The sequence below is a fragment of the Meles meles genome, chromosome 8 (assembly GCF_922984935.1).
Source record: "Meles meles chromosome 8, mMelMel3.1 paternal haplotype, whole genome shotgun sequence".
In the NCBI taxonomy this organism is placed as follows: domain Eukaryota; kingdom Metazoa; phylum Chordata; class Mammalia; order Carnivora; family Mustelidae; genus Meles; species Meles meles.
Genome location: NC_060073.1, coordinates 103,447,823 through 103,474,929, shown reverse-complemented (window position 1 = coordinate 103,474,929; position 27,107 = coordinate 103,447,823). Strand labels below are relative to the sequence as shown.

At 51.5% G+C, this 27,107-nt stretch overlaps 1 protein-coding gene across 1 annotated transcript in view; it reads left to right on the top strand.

Moving 5' to 3' along the window:
• Positions 1 to 27,107, top strand: part of GRIK4 (glutamate ionotropic receptor kainate type subunit 4) — a 417,952-nt gene that overhangs the window by 226,514 nt on the left and 164,331 nt on the right. The window contains exon 4 of the mRNA XM_046017419.1: positions 16,211 to 16,375. Coding sequence (XP_045873375.1) covers positions 16,211 to 16,375 — 165 coding nt within the window. The remainder of the gene's footprint in view (positions 1 to 16,210; positions 16,376 to 27,107) is intronic.

The window sequence follows — 27,107 nt, the reverse complement described above, 5'->3', positions numbered from 1 at the left end:
CTGGCAGCTATTAGAGAAGACAAACAGGCAGCTCCGGCACCCACGGCTTCTCTCCCCCGCCTGGCTCTGCGCGCGGGGAGCCTGGAGCGTGGGGACGCCAGGCACTGTCCTGCGGCAGTCGTGCATCTGGTCCCACCAAAGCCAGCAAGGGGAGCTGCCGTGGACAAAGCTGGTGGCCCCCTCTGGGACCTTGAGAATTCATGGGGACTGTCCTTCCCCCGGAGGAAACCCAGAGGGATGTGGCACAATCCAGAAAGAGAAGCCAGCTCTGGGTGACCTGGGAATATCAATGAGGTATGCGGAGACCTTACAGAGTGGCTGTATTAATAAGGCTCTAAATGCAGATGTAATCGCTGGTCATGCCAGGGACTGTGTTCATACATTTGTTTGCAGGGGTTGTGTCCTTCGGTTAACGGTGGGAGGAGGGAGGAGGAAGGGATGGAGCTAAGGGTTGTGAAAGCCCCAACCATCAACACACATCGCGATCCGGTCTTTTAACAAGTCTGGAAGGCACGCGTGGTGTGTAGCGTTTGCCTGTATCTGCTCTGAGTCTTGGTGGGGCAGGGCGGGGGGGGGACGGGAGATGATGAGACGTGGTTCTGCCTTCGAGGTACTCACTGTTCAGAGGGCTGCCTCGTGGCACCAGGAAACAGCGCTCTGCCCCCACCCCCTTCTCATGCACTGGCCCCATCACCCGCCTTCCCTGGGATCACATCTCCTCGCAGCTTTGCTCTGTGTCCAGCTTGTACTCCTGCTCCTGACCTCCCTGTAGACCCTTTTCAGCTTGTCATGGGGCCCCATTTTGGGGAGAATCCAAACCTGGCAGATAGAGTGTTTCCCTTTCACCCATCTCCAGAGGCAACTGCTCATGAGAGAGAGAGAGAGAGACAGCTGGATTTCCCTGCTCCCCATCCTGCCTGTCCTGCCTTATTCCCCGAGACAAGTCTCCACTGGCCCAGCACCTGCAGTTCTTACGTCGGGCTGTGATTCCTGGCTCACCATGTCCTCTCATCTCTCCCTTTGCTCTCACAGGATTGTCCCCAGCACCCATGGGTCTGTTGTCTCGTGCCATTGCCTCGGGGATGCATAACTTCCACCTCCAGTGACATTCTCCATGTCCCTTTCTAACCCATACTTAGGACTGTGACCACGCTGGGTGCCCTTCTGCCTTGGAACCCTGAAATTTCAAAATCCCACGGTCTGCAAACAGTATCCTAGGCTCCTGCTTTCCCCGTCTTGCTCCCATTACTAAAGTTCTTGCCACATCCACATATCCACGTACCCCCAAGCTCTCCATAGCCTCTCAGCTGTGCGGGCTGTGTTCATTCGGACAACTTTTCCTGGGTTTCACTCCCTTTCCCGGTCATGCCTTCAACCCCGTGTCCCCTCATCCTGCCTTCCCACCCGGTGCCTCCCACCCTTGACAGTACAGACATCTATGTGCCTTGCTTTTGTCTGTGTCCTGAGGCTGCTTGCAAAAAAACAAACAAACAAACAAACCAGCCTCTCTTCATTTCATCTGGGCCCAAACAGAAACACGGTGACATGTTGGAACACCTGTTCTTAGCTTTCGCCTGAAACCACCTACGCCATCTTTGCCACTGTTGCAAAGATGACGTCAGAAGGTGACGATCTTGCCTCTTTTCAGAGACAATAGAGACTGTTGAGCTCAGTCTCCCTCAGCTCCCCCTTTCCCCCACATGTTTAGTTAGAGCCGTTCCGATGAGTATTAGACCGGCACTGTCCGGTGTTGTAGCCACTAACACTCGAGCCCTTGAAATATGGCTCGTCTGAATTCAGATGGACTGTTTATTTATTTTTTTTAAAGATTTACTTATTTGAGAGAGCATGAGCTCATACGAGCTGGGGGGGGGGGGTGGCGCAGAGGGTGAGAGAGAAAGAGAATCCCAAGCTGACCCTGCACTGAGCGTGGGGCCCCACACGGGGCTCGATGTGACGACCCTGAGATCACGACCTGAACTGAAACCAAGAGCAGATGCTTCACCAGCTGAACCACCCAGGGCCCCCTCAGATGTACTGCTTAAGGACAAAGTACACACTGGATTTTAGTATGAAAACAATATGAAAGGTCACAATGATTTTATATGGTATAAAGAGTCATATTTGAAATTTGGGTTAAATAAAATATTTAAATTACTTCCATGATTTCGCCTGCTTCTTTTTCTTAATGGTTTGGAATGTGGCTGCTAGAACACGTCAGGTTACAAGCGTGGCTCATGTCGCGTTTCTACTGGACGGCCGCTGGAGCTTCGGCTGCCTGGTCGCACAGTGAGCTGAAGGAACATGTGGTATTTCAAAGACAGAAGGGTGTTTCTCTCGGGTGTGAGTCCCCGGGTCCGCCTTGGTCCGGGGCTGGCTGGGGGCGGGCGGGGGCCAGGAAAACATGTTGCCCTCATCAGTGCAGAGTTCCCGTGCATTCCTGTTGTCACTATTTACAGTCAGCAGGAAAAGGGAAGGGGAGTCCAGGGCAAAGGGACGGCCTGGATGTGTCATGGTTGTTTCCACTCAAGTACCCTGTCCCCCTTTGGCTCCTGGCCTCCCCCAGCTGCAGAGGAGGCTGGGGAACATGGTCTGGTTGGGCAGCCATGCATGCAGGTGGCACTTAAGAGTGTTTCATGATTAAAAGGAAGAATGGGAGAAAGGCCCTGGGGCCAGCGAGCGGTCTCTGCTGTCTCCTGGTGGGCTCTCCTTCCTCTCAGCCCATGGGAACCTATACCCTGTGCCCCAGGCTCTTTCTCTTTTGGCCTTTCTGCAAAGTGCCCCCTTGCTTCTGACATGATCAGCTTCTCCCTGCCCTTGGACTCCTTCTTCTGAGGCCCTCTCCTGGGAATTCAAAAAACCCTTCCTTGGGCAAAGTGAGTCACTCCACCTGCTGCCCTAATCCTACTCCTTCCCTTGAAGACAAGCTCCTGGACTCCTTCACCTTCTCAGCTCCTTCTTGAGCAGCTGGGTCTGCCTGCTATCCCCGCCTTCTCCTGGAAGGGTTCTCACCAGGGTCCCCAGTGACTGCCTAGTTGCCGAATCTCCTAGAACATTCTCAGTTCTTATCTTATTTGACTTTCTTTCAGCCTCACTGCTGTGTTCCAGTCTCTTGTGTCAGCTTCTTTCTCTACCTTCTCCCTAGACGTTGAGACCCCAGGACCTGAGCCTCATCCCTCCTGTCTCTCCACCATCCATCCTGGGCCAGATCCAAATTGGCATCACCACCCTGGCCCTGGGGTCTCCCAGGTCTGTGTCTCAAGCCTGGATTGTTCTCTGGGGAGCCAGGCCAGTGACTATCTCCGCTAAACAGCGTGCCCCGAGCTTAAATACGATCCCAGACTCATCCCCTGGGCCCGTCTCCAGAAACAGAACAGAACAGCCTTCGCCTTTACACCCCTGTGTTCTTGATGCTAGTCAATGATGTCACCGTCTAAATAGTTGAACCAGAAGCCCTTCACATCTCCTCCTACCCACCACGGGCAGCCGCTCTGTTCATTGCATCCCGTGAATCGTGCTCAGCTCCGCCCCATCCCTCTCCATCCTTCACTGTCCTGCCCCTCAGCACCTGCCTCATCTCTCTTCCCCGGGCTCTTGACATCATGCCGGACTCCTCTTCCCAGCTCATTGGTCAGTTGCTGCCCCCGTCCATCTTCCGTGCCATGAGTGATGGCGCTAAAATGCAAATCTGAGGACGTCACCGTCTGTCGAAGGTCCTCCTGTTGTCACCTCCGTTCCAGTTCCCTGGCATGACACACAACGTCCTTCCTGCTTAGGTGGCTGTCCTCCTTTCCGGCCTCTCCCGCCAGGTGTTTGGGCCCCTGACACCTGCCGAAGCATTTAGAGGCTCTGCATGCTGGAACACACCTCGTTTCCCAGCCTCCCTGGGAAGCTCACGGGCCTGCTTCAGGGTTGTCTCTTCCGTGAAGCCTGGTGCAGTACCTGGGAGGCAGTAGTCGCTGGACACCTGTGTGCGATAGATAAGTGCACGAGGCCGTCCCAACAACTTCTCTCCACTACCCGGAAGAATCTGTGCTTCCTGTGAGCTCTGTGGTTTTCCCTCTTACACCACTTACTGTCTCTAAACCCCTCCCCGCAAATGTCTTTGAGAGCCAAAGACCCACTCGTCGTTTTCTGCAAATTTCCAGCACCTGGATGGCTTACAGATGGATCATAATGGGGTTTGGCCATAACACTTAACCGTATCAGGTTGTGGCTATTTGATTTTATGGCCGCATTCTCCTCTGGACATGGTAAAAGCAGAGATACATCTTATCCTTCTCTACGTACATAGTGCCTTGGTTAAGATAGACGCTTTAATAGGTATTTGATGAATTCATAAATAAAGGAATGATTGAGTGGATGGATGCATTGCCTGTTTCAATTACAAAGCACAAGATTAAGTGCTAAATGAATGGCACAGACCGTGAGAGCATTGGAGGATTCGAAGCCGGCAGAATCAGTGCAGGCTGGAGTCGTCCAGCACCTGCCTGGGTCCGGGCGGGAGGGAACTTGAGAATGGTGCATAATTTAGGTAGGGTTTGGATATGGGTAAAGAAAAGCAGAATGCTTCCCAGGAAGAAGAGACTACCTCGAAAAAGGAGAGGGCAAAGTGACAGGCTCCACTCAGCATTCAGCAAGGGCTACCTTGATGTAGCTGAGTGGTCAAAGAATTTGGTAGAATATGAGCCTGGAAAGGTGTGTGGTGCTAGATTGTGGAGGGTGTGGATGGGAGGCAGGTGAATCTGCAACAGGAGAAGCTGGGTTTTCACAGGGGAGAGGCGGGGGTGGTAGTGGGAGCAGAAAGAGAACAGGGGTTGGGGGCATATCCCTTGGGGGTCCTCAGTGACTGAGCAGGTACAGTGGAGGGAGGGCTGGGGAGAGAGCAGAATAGCTCTGCCATGGATCGCTTGTGGGAAGGCAGAAAGAGCCCCCCGTTCTACGAAAAGATAATGGGTTACATTTGGGACATGGAGTTTGGAAGGGCCTCCAAGGGGATATTTCCTCTTAGCAACCAGAAGTAGGAGCCTGATGTGTGGATGGGGAAGTGGGGCTGGGGGTAGGGATTTTGGAATTATCTACATAGGGCTGATAGTTGAGAATGAATTCTTCAGGGGAAGTAGACAATGAAGGAAAAGTGGACTGAGGACTGAATCCAGAGGGTGGGGCTTGGAGAACACGGCCAACTACGGTTATGTAAAAGGGGAAGGAGCTGGAGCTCGAAGGGGTTTGGAACAAAGGTGATCAGAATGAAAATCAGGCAAGCGTCATATCAGAGATGTTAAAACATGACAACCCAGAAAAAGCCTCCAGTCACATGTGACTCAGAGCCTCAAAATCCTAAAAAACCACGGAAAGATTTGTAAGGAAGGAGAACCGTAGTGAATTCAGAGATGGTGGAGACTCAGGATGGAGAAGATGCAGAGGAATTGGAGGCAGTGGGTATAGATCACAGAGTTTAAAATGTCTCATTGGCTGAGGGTGAGGATAGAGGGTAAGAAAACGTAGGAAGGAGCCAGAAGAATAGTAACTTTTTTCTCATCAAAGTGTTTTTAAAAAAAAATTGAGGTATCTTTTCCATATGATAAACTGCCTATATTTTGAAGCAGACAATTTGATAAGCTTTGCCGTTTGTACACCCGTTACACCATCACCACAGTCCAGATGATGCAGTTTTCCATCACCCAAGAAAGATTTCTTGGGGCCACTCTCATTCCTCATTTTCCCTCCTTCCTCTGCTCAGCCATCCCGGGCAGTCCCCAGGCAACCACAGATCTGCTTCCCATCACTACAGTCTAGAGTGTATTTTCTAGAAGAATATATACATGGAATCATAAAGTCATGCTCTTTTTGTCTGACTTCTTAAATTCCGTTTTATTAGTGAGTTGTATTTTGTTGTATGGGTATACCACAGCTTGTTTATTTATTCCCTTACGGGTGGTTGTTTCTGGTCTTTGACTATCACAGAGCAAGTTGCTATGAACATTTATGTATGAATTTCTGTGTAGACTAGGTTTTCCTTTCTTTTGGATAAAAACCTGGGAGTAGAATGGCTGAATCGTGTGGTAGGGGAAGGTTTACCTTCTTAAAAAATGACCAAACCGTTTTTAAGTGATTATGCCATTTTACATTCCCACCAGTTGTGTATGAACATTCCAGTCCTTCCAGATCTTCTCTGGCTTGGTGTGGTCAAGCTTTTTAATTTTAGCCATTCTAGTAGGTTGATGGCAAGATCTCATTATGGTTTTAATTTGTAGTTCCCCAAGACTAATAATGTGGAGCGTATTTTCACATATTTATTTGCCACCCATGTAACTTCTTTGGTGAAGTGTACATTCACATCTTTGGGACATTGTTTCAAAATTGGATTGTTTGCGGGGGGGCACCTGGCTGGCTCTGTCAGTGGATTGTGTAACTCTTGATCTCAGGGTTGTGAGTTCAAATCCCATGCTGGGTGTAGAGATTACGTAAAAAAAAAATCTTTAAAAATTGGATTGTTTGGTTTATTATCGAGTTTTAAGAATTCCTCGCATATTCTGGATACAAGCTCTTCAGCATATATATGCTCTTTGTATATTTTCTTCCAGCCTGTGTCTTGTCTTTCTGTTCTATTCATGGTGTCTCTTGAAGAGCAGACATTTTTAATTTTGATAAAGTCTACTTTGTCAGTTTATTTTTTATATGTTATCGGTTTTGCTCTTGGTGACTTTTTTTTAAAGAAAAAAAGTGACTTTTTTTTATTTACTTATTTGACAGACAGAGATCACAAGTGGGCAGAGAGGCAGGCAGAGAGAGAGGGGGTAGCAGGCTCCCCACTGAGCAGAGCGCCTGATGCAGGGCTCGATCCCAGGACCCCGGGACCATGACCTGAGCCGAAGGCAGAGGTTTAACCCACCGAGCCAACCAGGTGCCCCTCTTGGTGACATTTCTAAGAAATCTTTTCTAACTAAAAGTCATAGGGGGCGCCTGGGTGGCCCAGTGGGTTAAGCCTCTGCCTTCGGCTCAGGTCATGGTCCCAGGGTCCTGGGATCGAGCCCTGCATCAGGCTCTCTGCTCAGCGGGGAGCCTGCTTCCTCCTCTCTCTCTGCCTGCCTCTCTGCCTACTTGTGATCTCTAACAAATAAATAAATAAAATCTTTTAAAAAAAAAGTCACAAATATTTTCTTCTAGAAGTTTTATAATGTTAGGTTTTATGCTTAGGTCTGTGATCTGTTTTGTGTTAATTTTTATGTATGGTGCAAGACGGGGTTGAAGTTCTTTTTTTTTTTTTTCTCAACATATGGATATCCAACTGTTCCAGTGCAATGTGTTGAAAATATCATTTTTTAAATGCGCTTTTGTCAGAATCAGCTGGCCATGTACGTATGGGTCAGAGTAGTAATTTTGAAGGAAGGAATAGAAGTTGGCATAACATCCCTCAAAAGCCAAGATGAATTTGGCTCAAACATTTACGGAGTGCATCTTGTTGTCAGGCAAGGTGCCAGGCACTGGGGATAGAAAAGATTAAAGAGGAGATGTTAAAGATGAAACTGATCATTTGGAAATAGAGTATGTGTGGGACTCTATGACTGTACATCCTCGTGGCCCTTGATCAACTTCTGTGTTCAGAGAAAGCTTCCAGAAGGAGGGGATGTGTGAGCCGAGGACTCATGCCGAATAAGAGCGGTCAGTGAGCCACGGTGCAAAGGCGGAAGGAGAAGCGTGAGTACAAGTGCCAGGGACCAAACAGCATGCGTGTGCGTGCACGCGTGTGGGTTTAGGTGGTGCTATGGTCTTTCGGTATTTCTAGAAAGTAGAGAGGGATGAAAGAGAAGCAGAACATAAGGTCCGAGAGAGAGGAGCCAGGTCTCGCGTACCACACCAAAGAATTTCATTTATTTTGAGACCAAAAGCCAAAAGCAGGGGTTTGTGCCTTTCGGTGACCAGCAGCTGTGTGTGGGCATGACTGAGGACTGCCACGTGCTGGCTGAGCATTTGGTGGGAAAACCAGGTGAGAGGCAAGAGGTTGCTGTTGAGTAGTCTAGAGGAGAGGACTGAATTTTGACCATGGGCCTGAGAGAGAGAAAAGGGGACAGACCTGGGAAACAGTGAGGGGCAAAGGCAGAGCCGTTGGAGGTGAGGGATGGAGCTAAGGCCATGATGCCTGGAGGGCTGGCGCTGTCATTAGCTAAACTCAGGAAGAACGTAAGAGGGAAGAGGGTGAGTTGGCTTTGGGCCTTAATCAATTTGAGATGCTCATGGAACATTTATGTGATGTCCTCAGGCAGGTGGGCGTCGGTGATAGGTCAAGATCACTTAGGCAGCCTGTGGGAGTGAGTCAAGAGGAGGGCTCTGCACAGACCTGGGGGCTCTCCAGTGTTGCGGGGTCAGCCAGAGGCGGCGGACCTTGACAGAATGGGCAGAGAAGCAGGAGGAAAGCCCCAGGGGCTTCGTGTCATGGAAGCCTCCAAAGCTGAGGGTCTCAGGCAAAGGACTTAGAACTCGGGACTCCAGACGCTCAGGACTCAGGTTCAGGGGAAACTAGCAGGCAGCTACTGAGCGGTCTGGCAGCTCACAGGCTCCGAACCCAGGCGGCCATTAAGAGCTGTGTGATCTTGGGCAAGTTGCTCACTCTGCCCCTCTCTCAGTTTTCTCACCTGTAAAATGGGGCAGTATGTTGCTGGGTTGTGTGAGGATTACCTGAAGCAACGCACGCGATGTTCTTGGAACGGTCCCTGGCAGACGACGAATAGTAATGCCGGCTAGTGATAGAATCGAAGAATCAAAGTGTCCCCTGACTTCACAACGATGACCGTTTCGGTGACTTTGTATGCACAGCATGAGTGGGCTGGTGGGGACAGAAGGTAGCTTATAGTGGCCAAAGGGGATGTGAGATGAAGTCCAATCAGCGAGATGTTGAGCAGTCACTTGAGAAGTCGGGTTTGGTTTGAAGGTAAGATGGAAGGGCGAGCCAGAGGGTTGTACACGGTCTGTGCAGTCCATGTTGGGTCCCTGAGCACGTCTCGCAAAGGGGAATAAGCTGGTCTGGGGGAGATTTGGAAGGTCAAGGGGAGAAGGGAAGCATGGTGGGGCAGGGTGTCGGGAGAGGAGAGCTGGGTGTGGTAGGGTTCTCCTAGAACATGATCTGAGCCTGTTGGAAAGGGGCGCCTAGCTGGTCCAATTGGAAGATTCTGTGACTCTTGATCGTGGGGTCATGAGTTCGAGCCCCATGTTGGGCATAGAGATTATATACATACATACATACATTAAAAAAAAAAAAAAGGAGGTAGAGGCACAAAGTGTAGACAGTTCCCTGCAAGTGGCTTCGGATTAACCTCTCTGTGGACGAGAGAGGGAGTGGGAGCTGGGTGATGGCCAGAGGTGAAAATCCAGGGAACGGGCCTTGTGTCCAGCTCCCCCGTTCACATGTTAAAGTCTGCATTCCGGCACCTCCAAGTGAGACTGTACGTGGAGACAGTGTCTTTGAAGAGATAATTCAATTAAAATGAAGTCATCGGGGTGGGCCGTAATCCAGTATGACAGGTGTCCTCCTAAGAAGAGGAGATTAGGGTACAGCTGTGCACAGAGGGAAGACGGAGTGAGGGCACAGGGAGAGAACGGAGGAGGGAGGCCTCAGAAGAAACCAGCCCTGCCCTCACCTTGATCTCCGGCTCCTGGAAAATAAATTTCTGTTGTTTAAGCGCCCCTCGTCTGCCCTGCTTTGTGATGGCAGCCCCCGCAGACAGAGCTGGAGAGGGAGCTGGCCAGGCGAGGCCAAGGGCAGAGGGCGGTCCTGCGTTACCCCCCAGGAGAGGAGGAAGGCTGTGGGTTTGGGCTGGAGTGGCCTGCACAGTGGCATGGCTTTCTCCAGCAGGAGGGATGACTGGGACCCACAGGAGTCCGGGGTACAGAAAGGGACACGAGAGCTCAGAGGTGAGCAGGGGAGGCTGGTGCAGGTCACACTCGGGCTGGGAGTGAAGCCAGCTGCCTCCCTGGAACTCCAAGGGGCTCTCCTGGTTAGGACAGGGCTCTAACCGGCTGAGCTGCACAGCCGGCAGAAAAGCGATAGAGCCTGCCTGCGAGACTCCCCGTAAAACCTCTTTATTCCCTGCTTTAAGAGTTAAGAGTTATCAGAGCGCTTGGAAATCTTCCGGAGGGAGATTCTGGAAGATCCGAAGGATTAAAGGAGGTTGATTTCCCAACCGGAGGCGTCCCTGGTGGGCTCTTGGGGGCAAGCCCTGTTCCAGCTCCCCCAGGTGAGCGGAGAGTAGAAGTGCCAGCCCCCGGGTGCCCGGGGGGACCCCGCCGGCCCTGCACCGTGGAGCACTGGTTCGGGGGGACCGCCCTCCGCCTGAGCAGACAGCGAGTGCTTCTGCACCGTGTCACATTATTCTTTCACTCAATAACCATTCATTAAGGGCTCCTGCACGTGCGTCTGGAATTGTACAGGAACAGAGATGAATCAGCCGCGGCCCTCAGCCTCAAGGAGCCGGCTGCCTCGGGGAGAAACGACGGAGAAACAGATAGGCATAATAAAAAAAAAGTCGAAAGTGATTCGTGTCTAATGAAAGGTACAGAGAAATTTCTATGGGAGTTTTAAGGAAGAGGGAATTAATTTGGGATGGGGAACCTGGGAGTTTCAAAGAAAGGAGAGATCACTCTGAGCTTTTTAGGTTCAAGCTAGTTGAGGAAAGTTCTAGAGAGAGATGTAAAAGGTAAACAGCCCTCCAAGGCAGTGAGTGGTCTCTTGGGAAACCTAAGGAGAGCATTGGGCTGGGGGAATCAGGGAGAGCTTCTTGGAAGAGGTGGTTCTCAGGGGAGCAAGGGACAGAGCTGGTGTCAGCAAAGGCATGGAAGAGGGAAGGTAAGCCAGCTCCTGTCCTAACATGGGGGTGCTGTTGCTGTGTGAGTGGAAGGGGTGCTCCAGCTAGAAGGGCATTGGGAAGCTAGACTGCAGAGGGCCTGGTTCCATCCTAGATACTCAAGTGAGACCAACCCTCGGATAATGGGGAGGCCTGAGGACTTTGAGCAGATGAGTGATAATCATGGCCACACTCACGGGGTGAACCAGAAAGGATTAGAGTGGGCACGGCCAGGGCTGCCAGCCCCAGGGAGGCATCCTATCCAGAGTAGATGTAGGCCTGGCCCAGAACATGGAGAGAAGACCTTAGGGTAGAGGTGGGCACAGAGTCAAGAGGCCACTTTTTCCTTGGCACGAGCCTTAGAACTCAGAGAGAACTGGGCAGAGGGAAAGCAATTGGCTCGTGGGAAGAAAAGCCCAATGTCAATGTTGAGGGTCACCAGCTCCCTGGGTGCAAGAGAGGCCTGTTGAGGACATGCAATGTACAGATCACTGTGCACGAGTCCCCACGGCTGGAAACCTGGGGAAGACCCTGCTCCCTGATCGCCTGTCCCCATCTCAGCTTTGTCCTGGCTGTAGCCCCAGACCTTCCCGTGTCTCCTAGCTCACTTCTCTTTAGAACAGTCCTGGGGATGGTGGCTGTGCCAGATTCTACGGCTCCTCATTAAGCAGTGGCTGGAAGCTTGGAGCATCCTGGCCCAGTGCAATCACGGGGCTTGTGGGAAAGAGCGTGGGGCCAGGAGCATCAGCGGCACACTTGGTCCTGAGCACCCTGCTCTCCACCCCCGAGGGCTCCTTGTGGGGGACTGCCAAACAGCACGGTGCTCTTGGTAACCGCCTGTTGGGAACATGTTCTTCTGGTGTCCTAACAGGGCCCGAGTTGGCCCCTCACCCTGTGTCCACAGCCCCAGCATCTGGGTTCCTGTTATCGTCCTGATTATTCTGATCCCAATACGTTTGATGCCAACCAACCACCCAGTTGAGGCTGTTCCCAGACAGGAGTTAATCATTGTCTAAAATCCCAAATCTAAAGAAAAGTGGTACCCAGAGCGCAGAGGTTGGATGGAGTGCAGAGCCCTTCTTCGGGCCCCGTGGGGAGGGAGAGAAGAAGGAGGTACTCAGGGGACCTCCTAGACCCCTTAATAGAAAATCTCGATGTTCCCTCTTCCACACCTGGCCATGCTCCCTTTGTCTCAAAGTATGTCCTGTAACTCTCTGTGAGTTGATTCTGTGGTGTCCCGCGGCTGGCTGACGTCCCGTACATCTGGGTTTGCACTGGCATGTTTTCTCTGTCGGCTCGGGCTGCCATAACACAGCACTGCAGCCGTGCCGGCTTCGACAACAGACATTTATTTTTCGCAGTTCTGGAGACTGGGAATCCAAGGTCAAGGTGCCAGCAGACTCGGTTTCTGGTGAGAGGAGACTGCTTTCTGGCTTGCCTTCTCGCTGTGTCCTCACCTACTAGGAGAGAAAGAGGTCTCTTCCGTGTCCCTTAGGACACGCATCCTATCTGATCAAGGCCTTACTCTTACGACTTCGTATCACTTTAATTACCTCTTCCAGGCGCTGTCTCTAAATGTCCTTGTGTTGGGGGCTAAGGTTTTGACATGTGAATGCGGTGGTTGCCGGGGGGGGGGGGGGGGCAACATTCAGTCCATGGCACGTGTCCTCAGTGCACACTGTTCAAGAAGAGAGCACACAACCCTGAAACAGACTATTGGGTGTGCGGTGCCTCCTGTGGTTTAGGTGTGATTGTGCCCTTTGTCTACTGATGGGACAGAGGCAAGACCGGTGTTGAAAGCCTGAACGGCCCTGTTAAAGCATTACTGAAGTAAATCCCCTCCCCCGCCAGAGGGCTGAGTTCCTTCCTAGCTTGACAGGGGACATGGGCATTTTCTGAGAGATTATTTTATTACTTATTTTATTGCAGGCAATTTCCTAATATTTAAAGATCATATGGTCCAAAAAGAAGAATGCCCCCTCGTCTAGAAATCTCGTGGGGCTTGGGAGCATTAGCTAGGGGAATGTCCAGAGGCATAGCGTCCTGCCTGTTAGTGTTTCAGAGTTGATATGCCTTGGTGACATTTTCTTTCCTTATGGAGGCTGCCAAGCTCATGTGGTCCGCTGCGATGAATGGAACCGTGTCCTCCCAAAATTCACGTGTTGAAATCCTAGCCCTGCCCCCAACCCCGCCAGGGATAGCTTTGTATTAGGAGGCAGGACCTTGGGGAAGCATTCCGTTTAGATGAGGTCATGAGGGTGATGGGGCCTCCAGGATAGGATGAGTGCCCTTAGAAGATTCCAGAGAATGTTGTCCCTTTCTTTCCAACCTATGAGGACCATGTGAGAAGGCAGAGGTCTGCAAATCAGGAAGAGGCCCCTCGTCAAACCCAACTCTGCCTGCACGCTGATCTCAGGTCCCCCCACCTCCATCCAGAACTGGGAGAAAGAAATGTTTGCTGTATAAGCCATCCAGTCTACGGTATTTTGTGGCCGCAGCCTGAGCTAAGACACCCCTCCCTAGTACACCCCCTTCTCAGCAGTAAATCCTGACGAAGACAAGTTTTACTAGAAGGAAGTTGAGCCTTGGTTCTGGGTAGAGGGTTTGCATGAGGCTGACCTGGGGTCACCTTCCGCCTCTCCCCCTCACCAGCCCTGTGAATGTGAGCACGTCCCTTGACCTCTCTGACCATTTTCTCATCTCCAAGCGAAGGTAACAGGAGGAACACGCTCATCTCAGAGTCATTACAGAGATTAAGTGAGCCCATATCCACTCAGCACTTACGCTAATGTCACGGAATAAATGTGGGCCTGTTCACATAAAACTCAAGTGTCAGGGATCCCGTGCCTCTCTCTCCTGACTTGTGTGTGATGCTCTGCCAATTCCTGACATTGCCGATGTCTCTCTTCTATGTTTTAGGGTTAGACTCATGATTTCTATTTTATTTTTAACAGCGAGACACTCTTTCCCCCATATCAAGTCTTCTGCGGAACCCCAGTATCCCAAACCAATGGGTGTGGAGGTGCTTGTTGAAGCTGTCAGGGGCTTGGGACCCCCATGCGGCTTCCTAATGGAGCCCAGGGCCGTCCAAGGAACACCATTTAAGAATCACTTCTACAGGCTGCCCTTCTTCCTTTCTCTTCCCAGAGTCTTCCTCCTGGGACATTGTAGCACAATATTTTAGGTGTCTGCTTCCTGAGGAACCTTCTCATCTTGGCCTTGCTTTCCTGAGGTTACCTGGATAGATATTTTGGGTGTCCTCAGTCTCATCAATCACACATGTGTAGCTCTTTGGGCCGCTCTTACAGGTGGCGATCACGCCAGTTGTGTGAGGATTTTACTGCGTAATTCCCAGAAGCCCACTTGAATGGCGGGTCTTGGGATGCGCCTCTGTTACCCAATGTGTGGCCCAACCGATGTCAATGAAATCCGATTTTTATCATCCAACAAGACTGTGCATATAAACACATCCACACATCACGGGGGCGGGGGGGAGGCTTTGTAATAATCTGTGTCCTGGATTTCGGGTTGGAAAATGGGTCACAGTAGGTATAGGAGCAGTGTACAGAAAAGACAGCGTGGGACCTGGGTCTCTTCTGTCCACGCCAGCCGCAAAGGTTTCACATGTCGGCGAAACCTATTTGGATCGATACCCCATGTCGCTTTTCTGAGCCTTCAACCTCTGGAAGCTAAGCTTGATATTTCTTCTTCTTTTTTTTTTTTTTTCTGTAAGAGCTTTATTAAAGTGTCATTCATATACCACACGATTCACCCATTTAAAATATACAACTCACTGGGGCGCCTGGGTGGCTCAGTGGGTTAAGCCTCCGCCTTCCGCTCAGGTCATGATCCCAGGGTCCTGGGATCGAGCCCAGCATCGGGCTCTCTGCTCAGTGGGGAGCCTGCTTCCTCCTCTCTCTCTCTGCCTGCCTCTCTGTCTACTTGTGATCTCTGTCTGTCAAATAAATAAATAAAATCTTAAAAAAAAATACAACTCACTGGTTTTTAGTGTATTCACAGAGTCAGCACCCCCAAAAGAACCACTGTGTACGCATTTAGTAGTCACCCTCCCCCCCCCCCAGTTTGTCTCAGCTTTCCCGCCACTGCCACTAGGCAACCACTGATCTACTTCCTGTCTCCGTGGATTTGCCTTACTGGAAATTTCTTACCAATGGGATCATCCCGTGTTTTTTTGTGTCTGGCTTCTTTCATTTGGCATCGCGTTTTCAAGGTTCATCCATGTGGTGGCCCGCGTGAGTCCTTTGTTCCTTTTTCTTGTTGAACACTGTCCCATTGTATGGATGCGCCGCATTTGTCTGACTCATTTGTCAGTTGATGGGCACTGGGATTTTCCCACTTTTGAGCTGTTGCGCAGAGTGCTGTGATGAGCATGCGCGCACAAGTTTTTGTAGAGATCTGCGGAGATTTGCAGTCTTGTAACTTCCTCTACCAAGAGAACGAAGGCTACCCACAGCTAGGTTTGTTGAACCTTTTGGGTGCTGTGCCAAGCCCCCCACACAGACCGTTCAGGTCATCTTGACGATGGCCCAAGGAGTGGGCGCTCTCCCCATTCTACAAGCGAGAAGACAGGTCTCAGAGCTGCTGCGGGGAGGACCTGGGATTTGAACGCAGGTCTCTAGGCTTCCAGAACTCTTACCTTTAATGCTGCTTCTGGAAGATGGGCCGCTCGTGGAACTAAATGACTCCACCACTCGTTTTAAGTCATGCCAGTCAAATGCGTGCGTTGCGTTGCTTACATACATTATCTTACTGAGTCTTCACACCACCAAGGCCCTGAGGTTGTCTTCCTACCCTTCATGTTCAGGGAGGAAAAGATGTTCTGAGACCCTGCCTGGCCCACCAGCCGACGTGATTCCTCAGCATCCAAGCCTGGAGAGCTGGCATGCAGCCGAATGTACCACAACTCCCCGTCTCGTACCTGGTCTCCTTTCCCCCTCTCCTGTCTCAGGGAGAGTCCTGCAGATGCCCAGAATACCATTGTCAAAGGACGGCCCCTGTGTCCCTTCCTTTGCACACGTGTGCCTGTGTGTGCGTGTCAGCGTACCTCCAAGCACGTCACCACATCTGGGTCTGGTACACATAGACCCCAGTGGCCTGCTGTGACATTTCGGGGTTTCCGAGGTGGATAGGCGCATTAGAATTCATGGCCGCGCATGGCTACGAACCAAGACCCTCAGCATGTAGAGGACTTGCTTTGGGAATAGTTCCAAGGACAGCACGGGGGCAGAGCGGAGGCGGGGAGCTGCCTGGCAGAGGCGGCAGTGGGGGGGGAGGGGAGGAGAGACTGGAGAAAGAGGAGGGTAACAGGAGAGGGTACCAACTGTCTCTGTGTGGTTGCCTGCCCACAGCTGCTATCTTGGATGACCCCATGGAGTGCAGCAGAGGGGAGCGGCTCTCCATCACCCTGGCCAAGAACCGCATCAACCGCGCTCCTGAGAGGCTGGGCAAAGCCAAGGTCGAAGTGGACATCTTTGAGCTTCTCAGAGACAGCGAGTACGAGACTGCAGAAACCAGTACGTAGAATGAGCAGGGCTGCCCTCTGCTTTCCCTGCTGGCAAGAGGGGCTAAGGTAGTGTGAGCTGCACCCGCTCCAGGCCTGTGGTTAGAGATTCTCTGGAGAGGGGCAGAAACATGCACCAGCAGGCCCCGAAGGGCTCAGTCTGGGGGAGATCCCCAGGTTTTGTTGCCAAGTGTGTGTGGAGTAGAATTAAGACAGGATGCTCATTCATTCATTCATTCATTCACCCACACATTCATTCCTTCATCTATGCATTCATTCATCTCCTGGACATATTGTACACAAACCCCTGAATGAAACCTTGTGCGTGATTAAGAAAAAAGGGGTGTAGCCAGCTGGGGGGGTCACTTAGTCGACGCACATCTGATCACCTATCTTGCTTGTTTGTGCGGAGGGCAGCATTGTGGGGCTTGGGATGGAGTTTAACCGCTCTGTGGGTGACCTTGGACAAATTACATATCCCTGTTTGACCTCAGTCTCTTCATCTGCAAAATGGGAATGCTAGGCTCTCCTTTGCCAATCTTGTAGGTTGTTGTGGGGTTTAAAGGACGCGAAATATAGCAAAATCCTCTGTGAGTTGCAGGGGTTTATAGACATACGCAGTAGGGCACTCGGGTCCCACGTGTGGAGCCCCTACCATGTGCTGGGCACTGCTCTTGATTCTACCAACACGAGAGTTAAGTGTTCTTGTCCCCGATTCACAAGAGAAGCTGAAGCTCAAAGACGACGGGTAACTTGCCCATCCACAGAGGAGTCAAGGGCTGAGCCGGTGCTGAACCCTGGAGTCCTGAGCTCATGCTGCAAGACCGCACCCGGCCACCATGACCTCCCTGGAATTCTCTGGTGTGTTTCTGGCTTTGCCTTGACAACTTTCCAGGCTGAGCTTCCCCAGTCAGTGGGCCAGTGGCTCAGAGCCGAGCTGGCCATGAACAACCCCAGTGCAGTAGGAGGGAGAGGAGCCCCTCAGCCGGAGAGGCGATAACGAATGTCTCTTCCCTAAGATTCTGCCCCAACTCCTCCCTTTGTCACCCGTTTTAACCTCAATGGCAAAAACTGACAAAAAGACGAACAACTTTCTCAGGTATATACTGAGACAGCTGGTCTTCTGGGGCAGGACAGGAGGACGCAGCAGTGCTCGGATCTGGGCCATTAGTGCTGTGAGAGAAGAGACACATCCCACCGGCCCAAGTGCAGTAGGTAGGGTGTCCTGTGGATCCAGACAGAGCAGGAAGGGAGGAAGACAGCAGCTCTGTTTCTGCCTTGGGGACAGTGCAGAGAACAAGGTAGACACAGACCCTGCCGTCCGCTGGCTCACAGTCTCTCCCCTGTGTGTACATCAGCGGCAGCTTCCCTCGGCGTCTCTTGGTTTGCATTTCCAAGGTAGAGGATCTGTTCGTCCAGCTCATCTTGCATGGCCGATCTTACCAGTCACAGGTGTTGGCCAGACGGGCCTAATAACTATGAGCGTCCAGGCTTAGGGACGAAGTGTGGGTTCCTGCCCTACAGAACAGGACTGGTGAGACCAGCCGGATCTGTGGACACAGTTTCATCCCGATGGGGGAATAGAGGCAGAACAGGTGCCTGAAATAGCCACGCACTTATTCAGTCAATCAGGTAATATATATGTAGTGAACCAGCTGCACTCTGTTCTAGGCCCTGGGGATTCAGCAAGGAGCCGCTAGAAATCCTCACTGGCAGAGAGATGAAATTCTAGCACAATGAAAGTAAGATTCCAATTTCTCTGCGTCTTCTGAATGAGATCAGAGATACAGCGACAACTTCTTGTGAATCTCCTCGTCTGGTCTGTGGTGGTTCCTTGTCCAGAAGGACAGGTCTCTGACAAGGGGCCAGATTCCTAGATAGTGCTGTAGAGCGTTCTTCCAAAAGCCAGCTCCCCCTTCCAGGGTTTCCCTGGAGGAGCAGAGAGCACAGATCGTGCACTGGGATTGGAGGTCTTTACCACATGTAAATTTCCTCTCCCGGTGACCCAGGCAGCCTGACTTCTTAAAGTCAATACTTCTAAAATATTAAGCCAGATGAATCAGGGGAATAAAAGAAACTGATATTTTTATTCCACGTTCGAGAGCTTTGGGGCATCTTTTTCATGCCCTTCTTTTAGGCGCCAAGTATTTTTATGAGCTCATAACCCTTGGTTCAGCTTTTACATCTCAATGCGTTTGAGGCATGATTAGCATTTGTTAGAAACAGGGCTTCTGGATCTTTCTACCCCAAAGGCCTTTCATCTGAAGCCAGAGCTGTTCCCCCACAATGGATTTTAAATACCACCCAGATAGTTCACAGGAGGGTTCCAGGCCAGCTAGTTCCTCCCAAAGTAAGGGAGAGAACGGGCAAGTGCTGTTGGCTGAAGCCAGGCAGGGACTGGGCTTCCGTGGCAGTGTTGGGGGAAGGAGATGAGAGGGAGATGGGGTCCCTGGACCAGGGAGGGGCAATAGCTCTACGATGCCTGCTTTGGGGCATCTGTGTTACAAAGAACAAGAACATGGATTTTAGGATCAGACTGGCCACCTTTAAACCCTAGCTCTACGATTTCCTAGCTATGTGACAGTGGTCAAGACGCCGACCCTTTTGTACTACAGTTTCTGCGCTGGTAAAATGAGGGTTCTGGTGACATCTCACGGGGGTCGTTTGAAGCACAGCACAGGACAGTGGTGAGGCGCCTTGCTTCAGGCGTGGGACTGGCATTCAGCAGGCAGCTGCTGTGGACTTGGCTGTTGGCTCCCACCCCCTCCTCTGAGCAGGCTTCCTCCCCCGCATCTGCCTCTCTCCTCTGTTCAGAGTTCAGCCTTCCGTACACAGCAGCCCTGTCTGCCTCCCAGCTCCTCCCAAGTGGCCTGTCTTCATGTCAGCACCCCTCCCAGGGCATCCATCGTAACTGGACATACCCTTTCTCTTTCCAGTTCTGAGGGCTCGATGCCTCTGACAGCGTGGAGCCTTTGGGCAGTGTCGTGGGCCACCCAAAGCCAGCTGCTGCTCCGTATCCTGGGCTGTGTTTTCCCCAGGTTAGGGGCCCAGGGCTAATTTGCATTATTAACTTCAAAGGATCTGAGTCAGTCTGGGCTCCTGAACAGCGACCCCAACCTCACACCTGTCACCCCAGGCCAGGTACTCTGCTTCCAGGGGACCAAGGAGACCCTGGCGGTGATGTTCTTGGTTGTGGAGAGCCGAGACGCTGCTCTAAGTCTGGGGCGGTAACATACCAGCAATGGACAGTAGTACCTCCTTGCAACAACGGGTGAATTTGCAAAAGCTCTGTACGAATTGTGCTGTCGTGATTCGTGTTCGGGGAGGGAGTATCGGTCGAGGGGAACAATGACTATTTCAAGAATCCAAGACTGCTGAGTGTAACGCAACTGAAGACGCCGGTGTCTCGAGTTCCACCTCCTCATCTGATGATTCAGAATGAGGCTGGGAGGTGGGAAGTACCAGACGGGGTGTCATTAATAATAGCCCCGGACACTGGAAAGTTACAAGTACAAAATCACCTCCTACTGTATCTGATTCACTTAGATGTTCATATAGTGGGTTTGTGTAAAGCAGGGGTCCTCCATAAGGCTTCCTCAAACCCGAGACCGGGTCCCTTCACCTCCCTGCTCCTCTCACCAGCGCCTCAGGCTTCTTGATGTTTGACTTCCTGACTCTCTCCACGCATCCCCGATGATCTGAAATCAAGAGGGATGAACAAGACCCATGAGGTCATCCCCTTCCTGCCTGGCCCTTTCCCTCCCAGCCACCGTATCTTATCTCCACCTCAGCCTTTCCTGTGCAGGGAGGGTCCCACGGGCCCTGCCCCCTCTCTGTCCCAAAGATCAGTGTGTCTCCCGCAGCTGCCCTATTGGACTTAAGGGAGTGCCCATTCCCTTATCATCCAAACACCCGGAGCACCTGCTCCTGCCAAAGCCTGTTTGGAGTTTAATTTACTGCAGAGCTAGAAGCGGGGGACCTCTCTGTCAACCACTTGCCTCTGCCGTGGTTTGTCTCTGTGAGGCCAAGCGTGCTATCAGCTGTCCACACGGCTTCCCCTGGAAACTCCAAGACACGCGGGTTATCCGGCCCCACGTGGCCTCTGGGTGCCTGGAGAGGAACCCGGCATGTGGAGCTCCGGCTGCAAGCTTCCTCCTCCCGCATGAGCTCCCCGAGCTTCTCACAGGCTCCTTGGCTGTGACCTCAGGTGGTCGGGAGCCACCTCTAATAAGAGAGGGTGAGCATCTCCCCATCAGTTCAATAGAACAAATCCAAGGCGGCATAAAGGGAGATGGTGAGGAGTCGTAAGAGAAAGTCACATGAGTAGTGATGAGTCACTCAACAAATATTCCTTGCTCCCCACTCTCCGAGCTCCCCATATCAGGCATGCACAGTATGGACTCAGAAACATGTTGAAATTCAGTGCTTAGAAGTCGTCTGGTCCAACCACTGCATGGATGGGGGTCAGATCGGGAAACTGAGGCTCATAGTCTTTTCCAGGAGGCGGTTAAAACCCAAACATCCGAAAAGTGACATAAAGTTAAGTAGCTCTGCTGTGTGGTTCAGACATGGGCAGAGCATGGTGGGAAATAGGGCTGAGGTGTAGCCAGTGGTCAGGTAAAGCCCCTGGGGCGGACCATAGAATGTTTGGTGGGCGGAGAGCAGGGAAGCGGGGTCTCAGGGCAGGAAGCCACAGTGTCTTGGGACACAGTGACAGATGGCCGTGGCTGGAGCAAAGAGGTTCTGTAGGGTTGGTGGGGAGGCCCAGGTTAGCAGTGTAGACCGGGATCAGGTTCTGGAGTTGGACATACCAGGATCCTAATCCTAATCCTAGCACCTCGGGCTTACCTTCTGTGCCTCGCATTTGAGAAGAATAACAGTTCTTACTTTAAGAGGTTTTAATTTTTTTTAAGATTTTATTTATTTGAGAGAGTGAAAGAGGGAACATGAGCAGGGGGAGGGTCAGAGGGAGAAGGAGAAGCAGGCTCCCCGCTGAGCATGGAGCCCCAGGGCTCAGGCTCGATCCCAGAACGGAGGACCCTGGGATCACGACTTGAGCTGAAGGCAGGTGCTTAACCGACTGAGCCACCCAGGAAACCTGGTTTTCTGAGGATTAAATGAGATGAGGCACTTGTAAGACTTGGAGTGGTGCCGGATATAGGGTGAACTCTTGATAAATTTTACACAGTAGCAGTAGTAGCAGAGGAATTCTTACAGTGAATCCTCCTCTCAGGGCGATTACAAGACTTCAGGGAGCTAGCGTGCCTGGCGCCCGGGACGCCCCAGTATGTGCTCTCATGGTGGTCTGGGACCAGGCTGAGGGCTTGGAAGAGAATATCATTAGTGACGGGGGCTGATGGCAGTTCTGAGCTCTCTGACCAGGGAGAACCCCACCACAGGGCATGAAGGTGCAGACGCCTCGCACTGCGCTCTCCTGTGCCCCCTTCCTCGGCTCGGGGATCAGCAAACCCCCACTGTCTGCTCTCTGGTGGGGTTTGAGAATGGAGCATGCTCCCGCGGGCTCTGGTTCAGGTGAGGACATGGTTCTTCCAGATGGATCAAGGTGATGGGAAGGACTCTGGGTTCTCCCAGCCCCCTCTGGTCCACCTCATTTTCAGCCCCCGATGGCCAGCCCTGTCCCCTCGGGGGCTCAGGGAGCCTCTGAGTAGCTCCCTGGAAGTGCCCTACACAACCACCCCCCGGGGAGGCCACCCCTGCCCTACAGGGCCTGGAATCCGTGGTGCCCACGGTTAACCCCTCTGTACTCTCTGCATCACAGCCAGACCCTTCCGCTCCCTGGGAAGACTCAAGAGAAGGATTGGGATCCAGGCTGGAGCTGGTATCTTGAGGGGAGAAATCACCCCCCTTATAACACCCCATCATGGTCTTTTGCTCCAGCACCTTCTCTGACCCTTGTCTTCCAGTGCCCCTGCTGGCTGGGAAACTTTGTTGCCATGGCAATGTCACTCATGTCTCCCCATTCCCTCTCCTTCGGGATCCCGGGGAGGCAGAGATAGAATGTGCCCCCCCCACTCCTGTCCCTCCCGCAAACTGCTCAGGGCCCTCATGCAGATGTCTGCGTCCCCGAAGTTTCAGAGCCGAGGCCCTTTATAAACAGTTTCCATTTGTCTTGAGCAGAGCATACCTCATAGGGAACGAGAGAGCGATTCCCAGACCCCAGGAAATCCCCGGGCCATGGACATTGGATCATACTGGATCATTTCAATTCAGTTGAGCAAATGTCTGTTGAGCAATTCCTTTTTGCCAGAGCTGAATAGATGCGACCCGAGCCCTCAAGGAGTTCCCAGTCCGGTGTGGGAGATGGAAGATAGACACTGAGAACCGAAGGCACAGATCCACATACCTGCAAGGCTAGATGTTTTCAGAATCCAGAACTCTCCATATATTGGAAAAGTCATGTGATGCATACACCATTTTTTAAAATTTTTATTTATTTATTTGATAGACAGAGATTATAAGTAGACAGAGAGGCAGGCAGAGAGAGAGGAAGGGAAGCAGGCTCCCCGCTGAGCACAGAGCCTGATGTGGGGCTCGATCCCAGGACCCTGGGATCATGATCTGAGCCGAAGGCAGAGGCTTTAACCCACTGAGCCACCCAGGCGCCCTGCATACACCATATATTAAGTAACATCTCCACGTGGGCCCTGGCGCAGAACCCCCAGCATACCTATATTCAAATAGTCACATACTATAAATAGCCTCACATCTGTCTAATAGACCAGATTGGCCACCAAATGAACTTGATGAAAACCATCGAGCTTCAAGCCTTTTGGATTTTTGGAATTGGGAGTAAGAGATTTTAGCCTTCTATAAGAATTTATTTTTAGGAGAAGCTTCTCTCTATTGAGGCCCAACATAATGAACCAGCTTGGGGTGGAAGCTGGCCAAGAATTCAGAGAACAGGGAAGCTGATGGGCCTCAGCAGCGCCAGCGCAGGGCTGACTCAGAGCCACAGAGCGATGTGCGTAGAGGAGGAGGAGGAGGTCTTCTTACCTGGGGGCAAGATCTGAGTTGGGCACGGGAGGATCAATAGGAGTTTGCCAAGCGAGAAGGGCAAGAGAGGGTCTAGACCACAGTCTGGGGGTGCTAGTGGACTCCTTCTCAGAAAAGTGCTTCTATTCTTTTCTTAAGATTTATTTATTTATTTGAGAGAGAGAGAAAGCACATGTGCAGGCAAGGGGAGGGGAAGAGGAGAGGGAGAGAATCTCAGGCAGACCCCCTGAGATCATGGCCTGAGCCAAAACCAAGAGTCGGCCGCTCACACGACTGAGCCACCCAGGTGCCCCACGGAAAAGTGTTTTAAAATGAGTAAAATAAAATAGGTAGGTTGACCAAGGAAACCAGTTACATGAAACACTGTGAAAATATTTTTCTAATGATATATTAATAAACGTGCTTCTTTATTAATGTATGAAATAGCCAAGCCTAGCAACAGGTCCAACGGCTAGCCTGATTTTGAAATAATAATAAAATGATCTCCTAAGATTATCCGTAACACTGCAGGGTGGCAGGAAAACATTTGTGCTGTTCGCTGGCAACAAAGTCAGAGGTGCTGGTAACTTACCGTGGTTTATTTCCTATGTTCAAAATGGAAGGAAATGCCAGAGTTCAGTTAAGAGAAAAAAGAGTGATGTCATTTTGTACCCCCTCCAAAGTGCTCACAGACCACTGACTTCTACCCCCAGATCTGAGGCAGCAGGTTAAGAATCCCTGGTTGGGTCAGGGAGAGCTACTGGGGAACAGGCTCGTGAAGGAAAGTAGGAAGGAGCCAGGCGAAGGAGCCGGAAGCAAAATGGGAGAAAGTTCTGGAAAGGTAGTATCTTGAGGAGATCCCATACGTTTGGGTTTTACTTGCTTCTCAGAAGAAATTTTTCTTATGACAAGTTATGAAAGGAATATATGCTCATTATAGGAAGCAAAGGGGAGGAAGAGGGGGAAGAAAGTCACTCCATGTCAGCAGTCCCCATGAACGTCCAGCCCCATGAGCCACGGGAGGCTGCACGGTACTGGGCTGAGTGTGCTGACCCCGGGCCCAGGGACTGAGGGTGGGAATCCTGACTCTGACCTTCAACCTTTTTGTCCTCTTTTCTCGTCTGTGAAAGGAAGTAATAGTTCCGATCCCTTAGGTCGTTCTTAGAATTAAATAAGTCTGTTCTACAAAGTGCTTAGAATGGGCCATAATTAGCATTCAGGAAATGTGGGCTTTTGTAACATCTTCTAGTCATTCCTGAGCTCATAACTGGTTCTTGTATTTACTTCATTGCGGCATTCCTATCTCTCTACATATAATTTTATATCCTCCTTCTTTCTTTTCATATTATTTCATAAATATTTTTAATACTGTTATAAAACGCTCATAAGCATTTTAAACACCTAAACAGTATTTCATGTGGGTATATGACCCACACTTTAGGTAAGTATTCCCTTAGGATTGGACCCTTAGCTTACCTCCAGTTTCCCACGGAAAATGTGGAGCAGGCTTCCGTGTGGTTCACCCGCTCTTTGTCGAGCACGTAACCCCGAGTCAGGCCCTCTGCTAGGTATGGAGAACCCAGATGTAAGTAAGACCAGCTTTCTGCCCTGCAGCGGCCACACACCGATGTTTTAGGATTACAGTTTGTCTCACAGTCTGGAGAACGCGTGGGAAGTGAAGAATTCTGGAGACGAGAGAAACCCCTCAGGAGGCAGGTGGAAAAAGGGGACGGACTTAGGACAGTCACAATGGGTGTGGAAAGGAGGGGACGGTGGGCGAGCAGGTCAGGGGGTCAGAACCCAGCCGCCGGTGCGGTACAGTGCGTGGGTTCAGTGAGAGAAGCCAAGGGAAAGTCACAGGGGACTTGGGCTGGGAGCTTGCGGAGCTAAGTGGGGTGGAGTGCAGTGATTCAAGGCTTTGTTACCTCATCTCTGAGTTCAAGCCCAGCTCTGGCCTGTATTACCCGTGACCGTGAGCAAGTTCTGTCAATGTTCTAAGCCTCCATTTCCCCGTCTGTAAAGAGGGGAAATACTGAATCTTTTTTCCTAGAAGCATGACTCAAATCAGATCTTAAGTATCTGTCACACATGTTGTGTGGACGTAAGAACGCCGTGTAGCATGTCAGGGTCGTTCTAAGCACTTTGGGTCTATTAATTTGCTTTAATTCTCCCACCACCTCTACTGTTAGAATCGCTGTTCTAATGACGAGGGAGCAGTCCAGAGAGATTTGGTAGCTTGCTCAGGGCCTCACAGCGAGAAAAGACAGAGCCAGGACTCAAACCCATGCAGTCTTGCGTCACAGTCCACGCTCTAAATGACTGTGTTTTCTCCCTCTCTGCCATGGACGTGATGAGTCCCTGTGGTGATGTCTGGCAGGTGTTTGGGATGAGACCTTGTAACCCAGAACATAGGTTGGAGTGCAGGATCACCTGGGCAGGGGCAAGAGTGGAGGTCAAGGCAAGGGTGACATTGCCAAGGAGAGGGAGGCGCGGATTGAAGCTGGATTTAGCAGGTGGAGAAGGGAGAGGAGCTGACAAAGGCAGGGAGGAAGACTGACCAGAGATGCAGGCAAGAATCAGGGCTGGGTGGTGGTAGGAAATTCAAAGGAGCAACACCATCAGCTGCATCGAATGCTGTAAAGAGTAGGGCGAGAATCACCAAGAAGTCCCTGATGACCTTGGGAAGCAAATTCAGTAGAAAGAAACGGGTTGGGGACCTGGATTGGAGGGGTGGGAAGGGATGCGTGAGGCGGGCCACGGGGAGGTGGGCAGCTAAGAGGGAACAGAATGAGCACCAGACAGGAAGGGGCCAGCACACGCGAATTTGGACACTGGCTCTGACCTGTGTGGGGTGTGTGACTTGGGAGGAGTCACTGGACATCCCTTGGATGCTCTTTCCTTGTTGGTAAAATCAGGAGCTGAGATCCAGCCCTGAAGCTGTTGTCGTCTGACGGCCAATGACTTCGGACATCTAGCAGGCAGTAGGAGCGAAGCTGGCTGAGATCCCGTGGGGTAACTTATACAGAAACTGCTCGAACCGGGCAGAGCCCTCTTCGGAGATGGGCCTGTTCACCGTGACTTTGTCACTGTCACTGTGGCTCTGACACAGTGCGGAAGTGTCCCCTCCCGCACCCAGCCTCTCTCGAGATCCGTGGCATGGCAGGATCCCTGCCCAAGCCTCAGGCCAGGAAAAGAGCTTATAGATCTGCAGTTTGTGTGGTAAACACTGGGGTTTGGACTCTGAGGCTCTCCCCACCGCCTGTACCCCATGAGGGAGACTGCGTGGCCATGCAGGCCAATGGTGAGGACCGTACCCTAGGAGAAAGAGCAGGGGTGGCTTTGTGGCCGACTCAGTGAGGAAACTTGCACTGATCCCTTAACTTCAGTGTACTGACCTGGGAAATGGCTCGGCCTTGCTCTTGACGTGAGTAGGAAGAAAATGTGTCCAGAGGCAAGCTTTGAGTTTTGCAGGGAAGAATGTCTTACAGCGTGTCAGGGAAAGCCAGTGCATATCCCCGGGGGCAACTCTTGGGTTCTGATATCACGATGTATGTCCTGAGAATTATGTCAGATTCTGTATGTCAGAACTTCCAACTTCTTCTCTCGTCCCTCCTTTCTTGGTCGCTAGTGTTTAAAAATCTGAGATTCTCTCTTCCTCTTCTGACCACACAGCCCATCCATCCACACATTCATCCAATGAATATGGGGTGGGCACCTAAAAAAACGTGTGCTGGCCACTGAGGAGGTGAGGA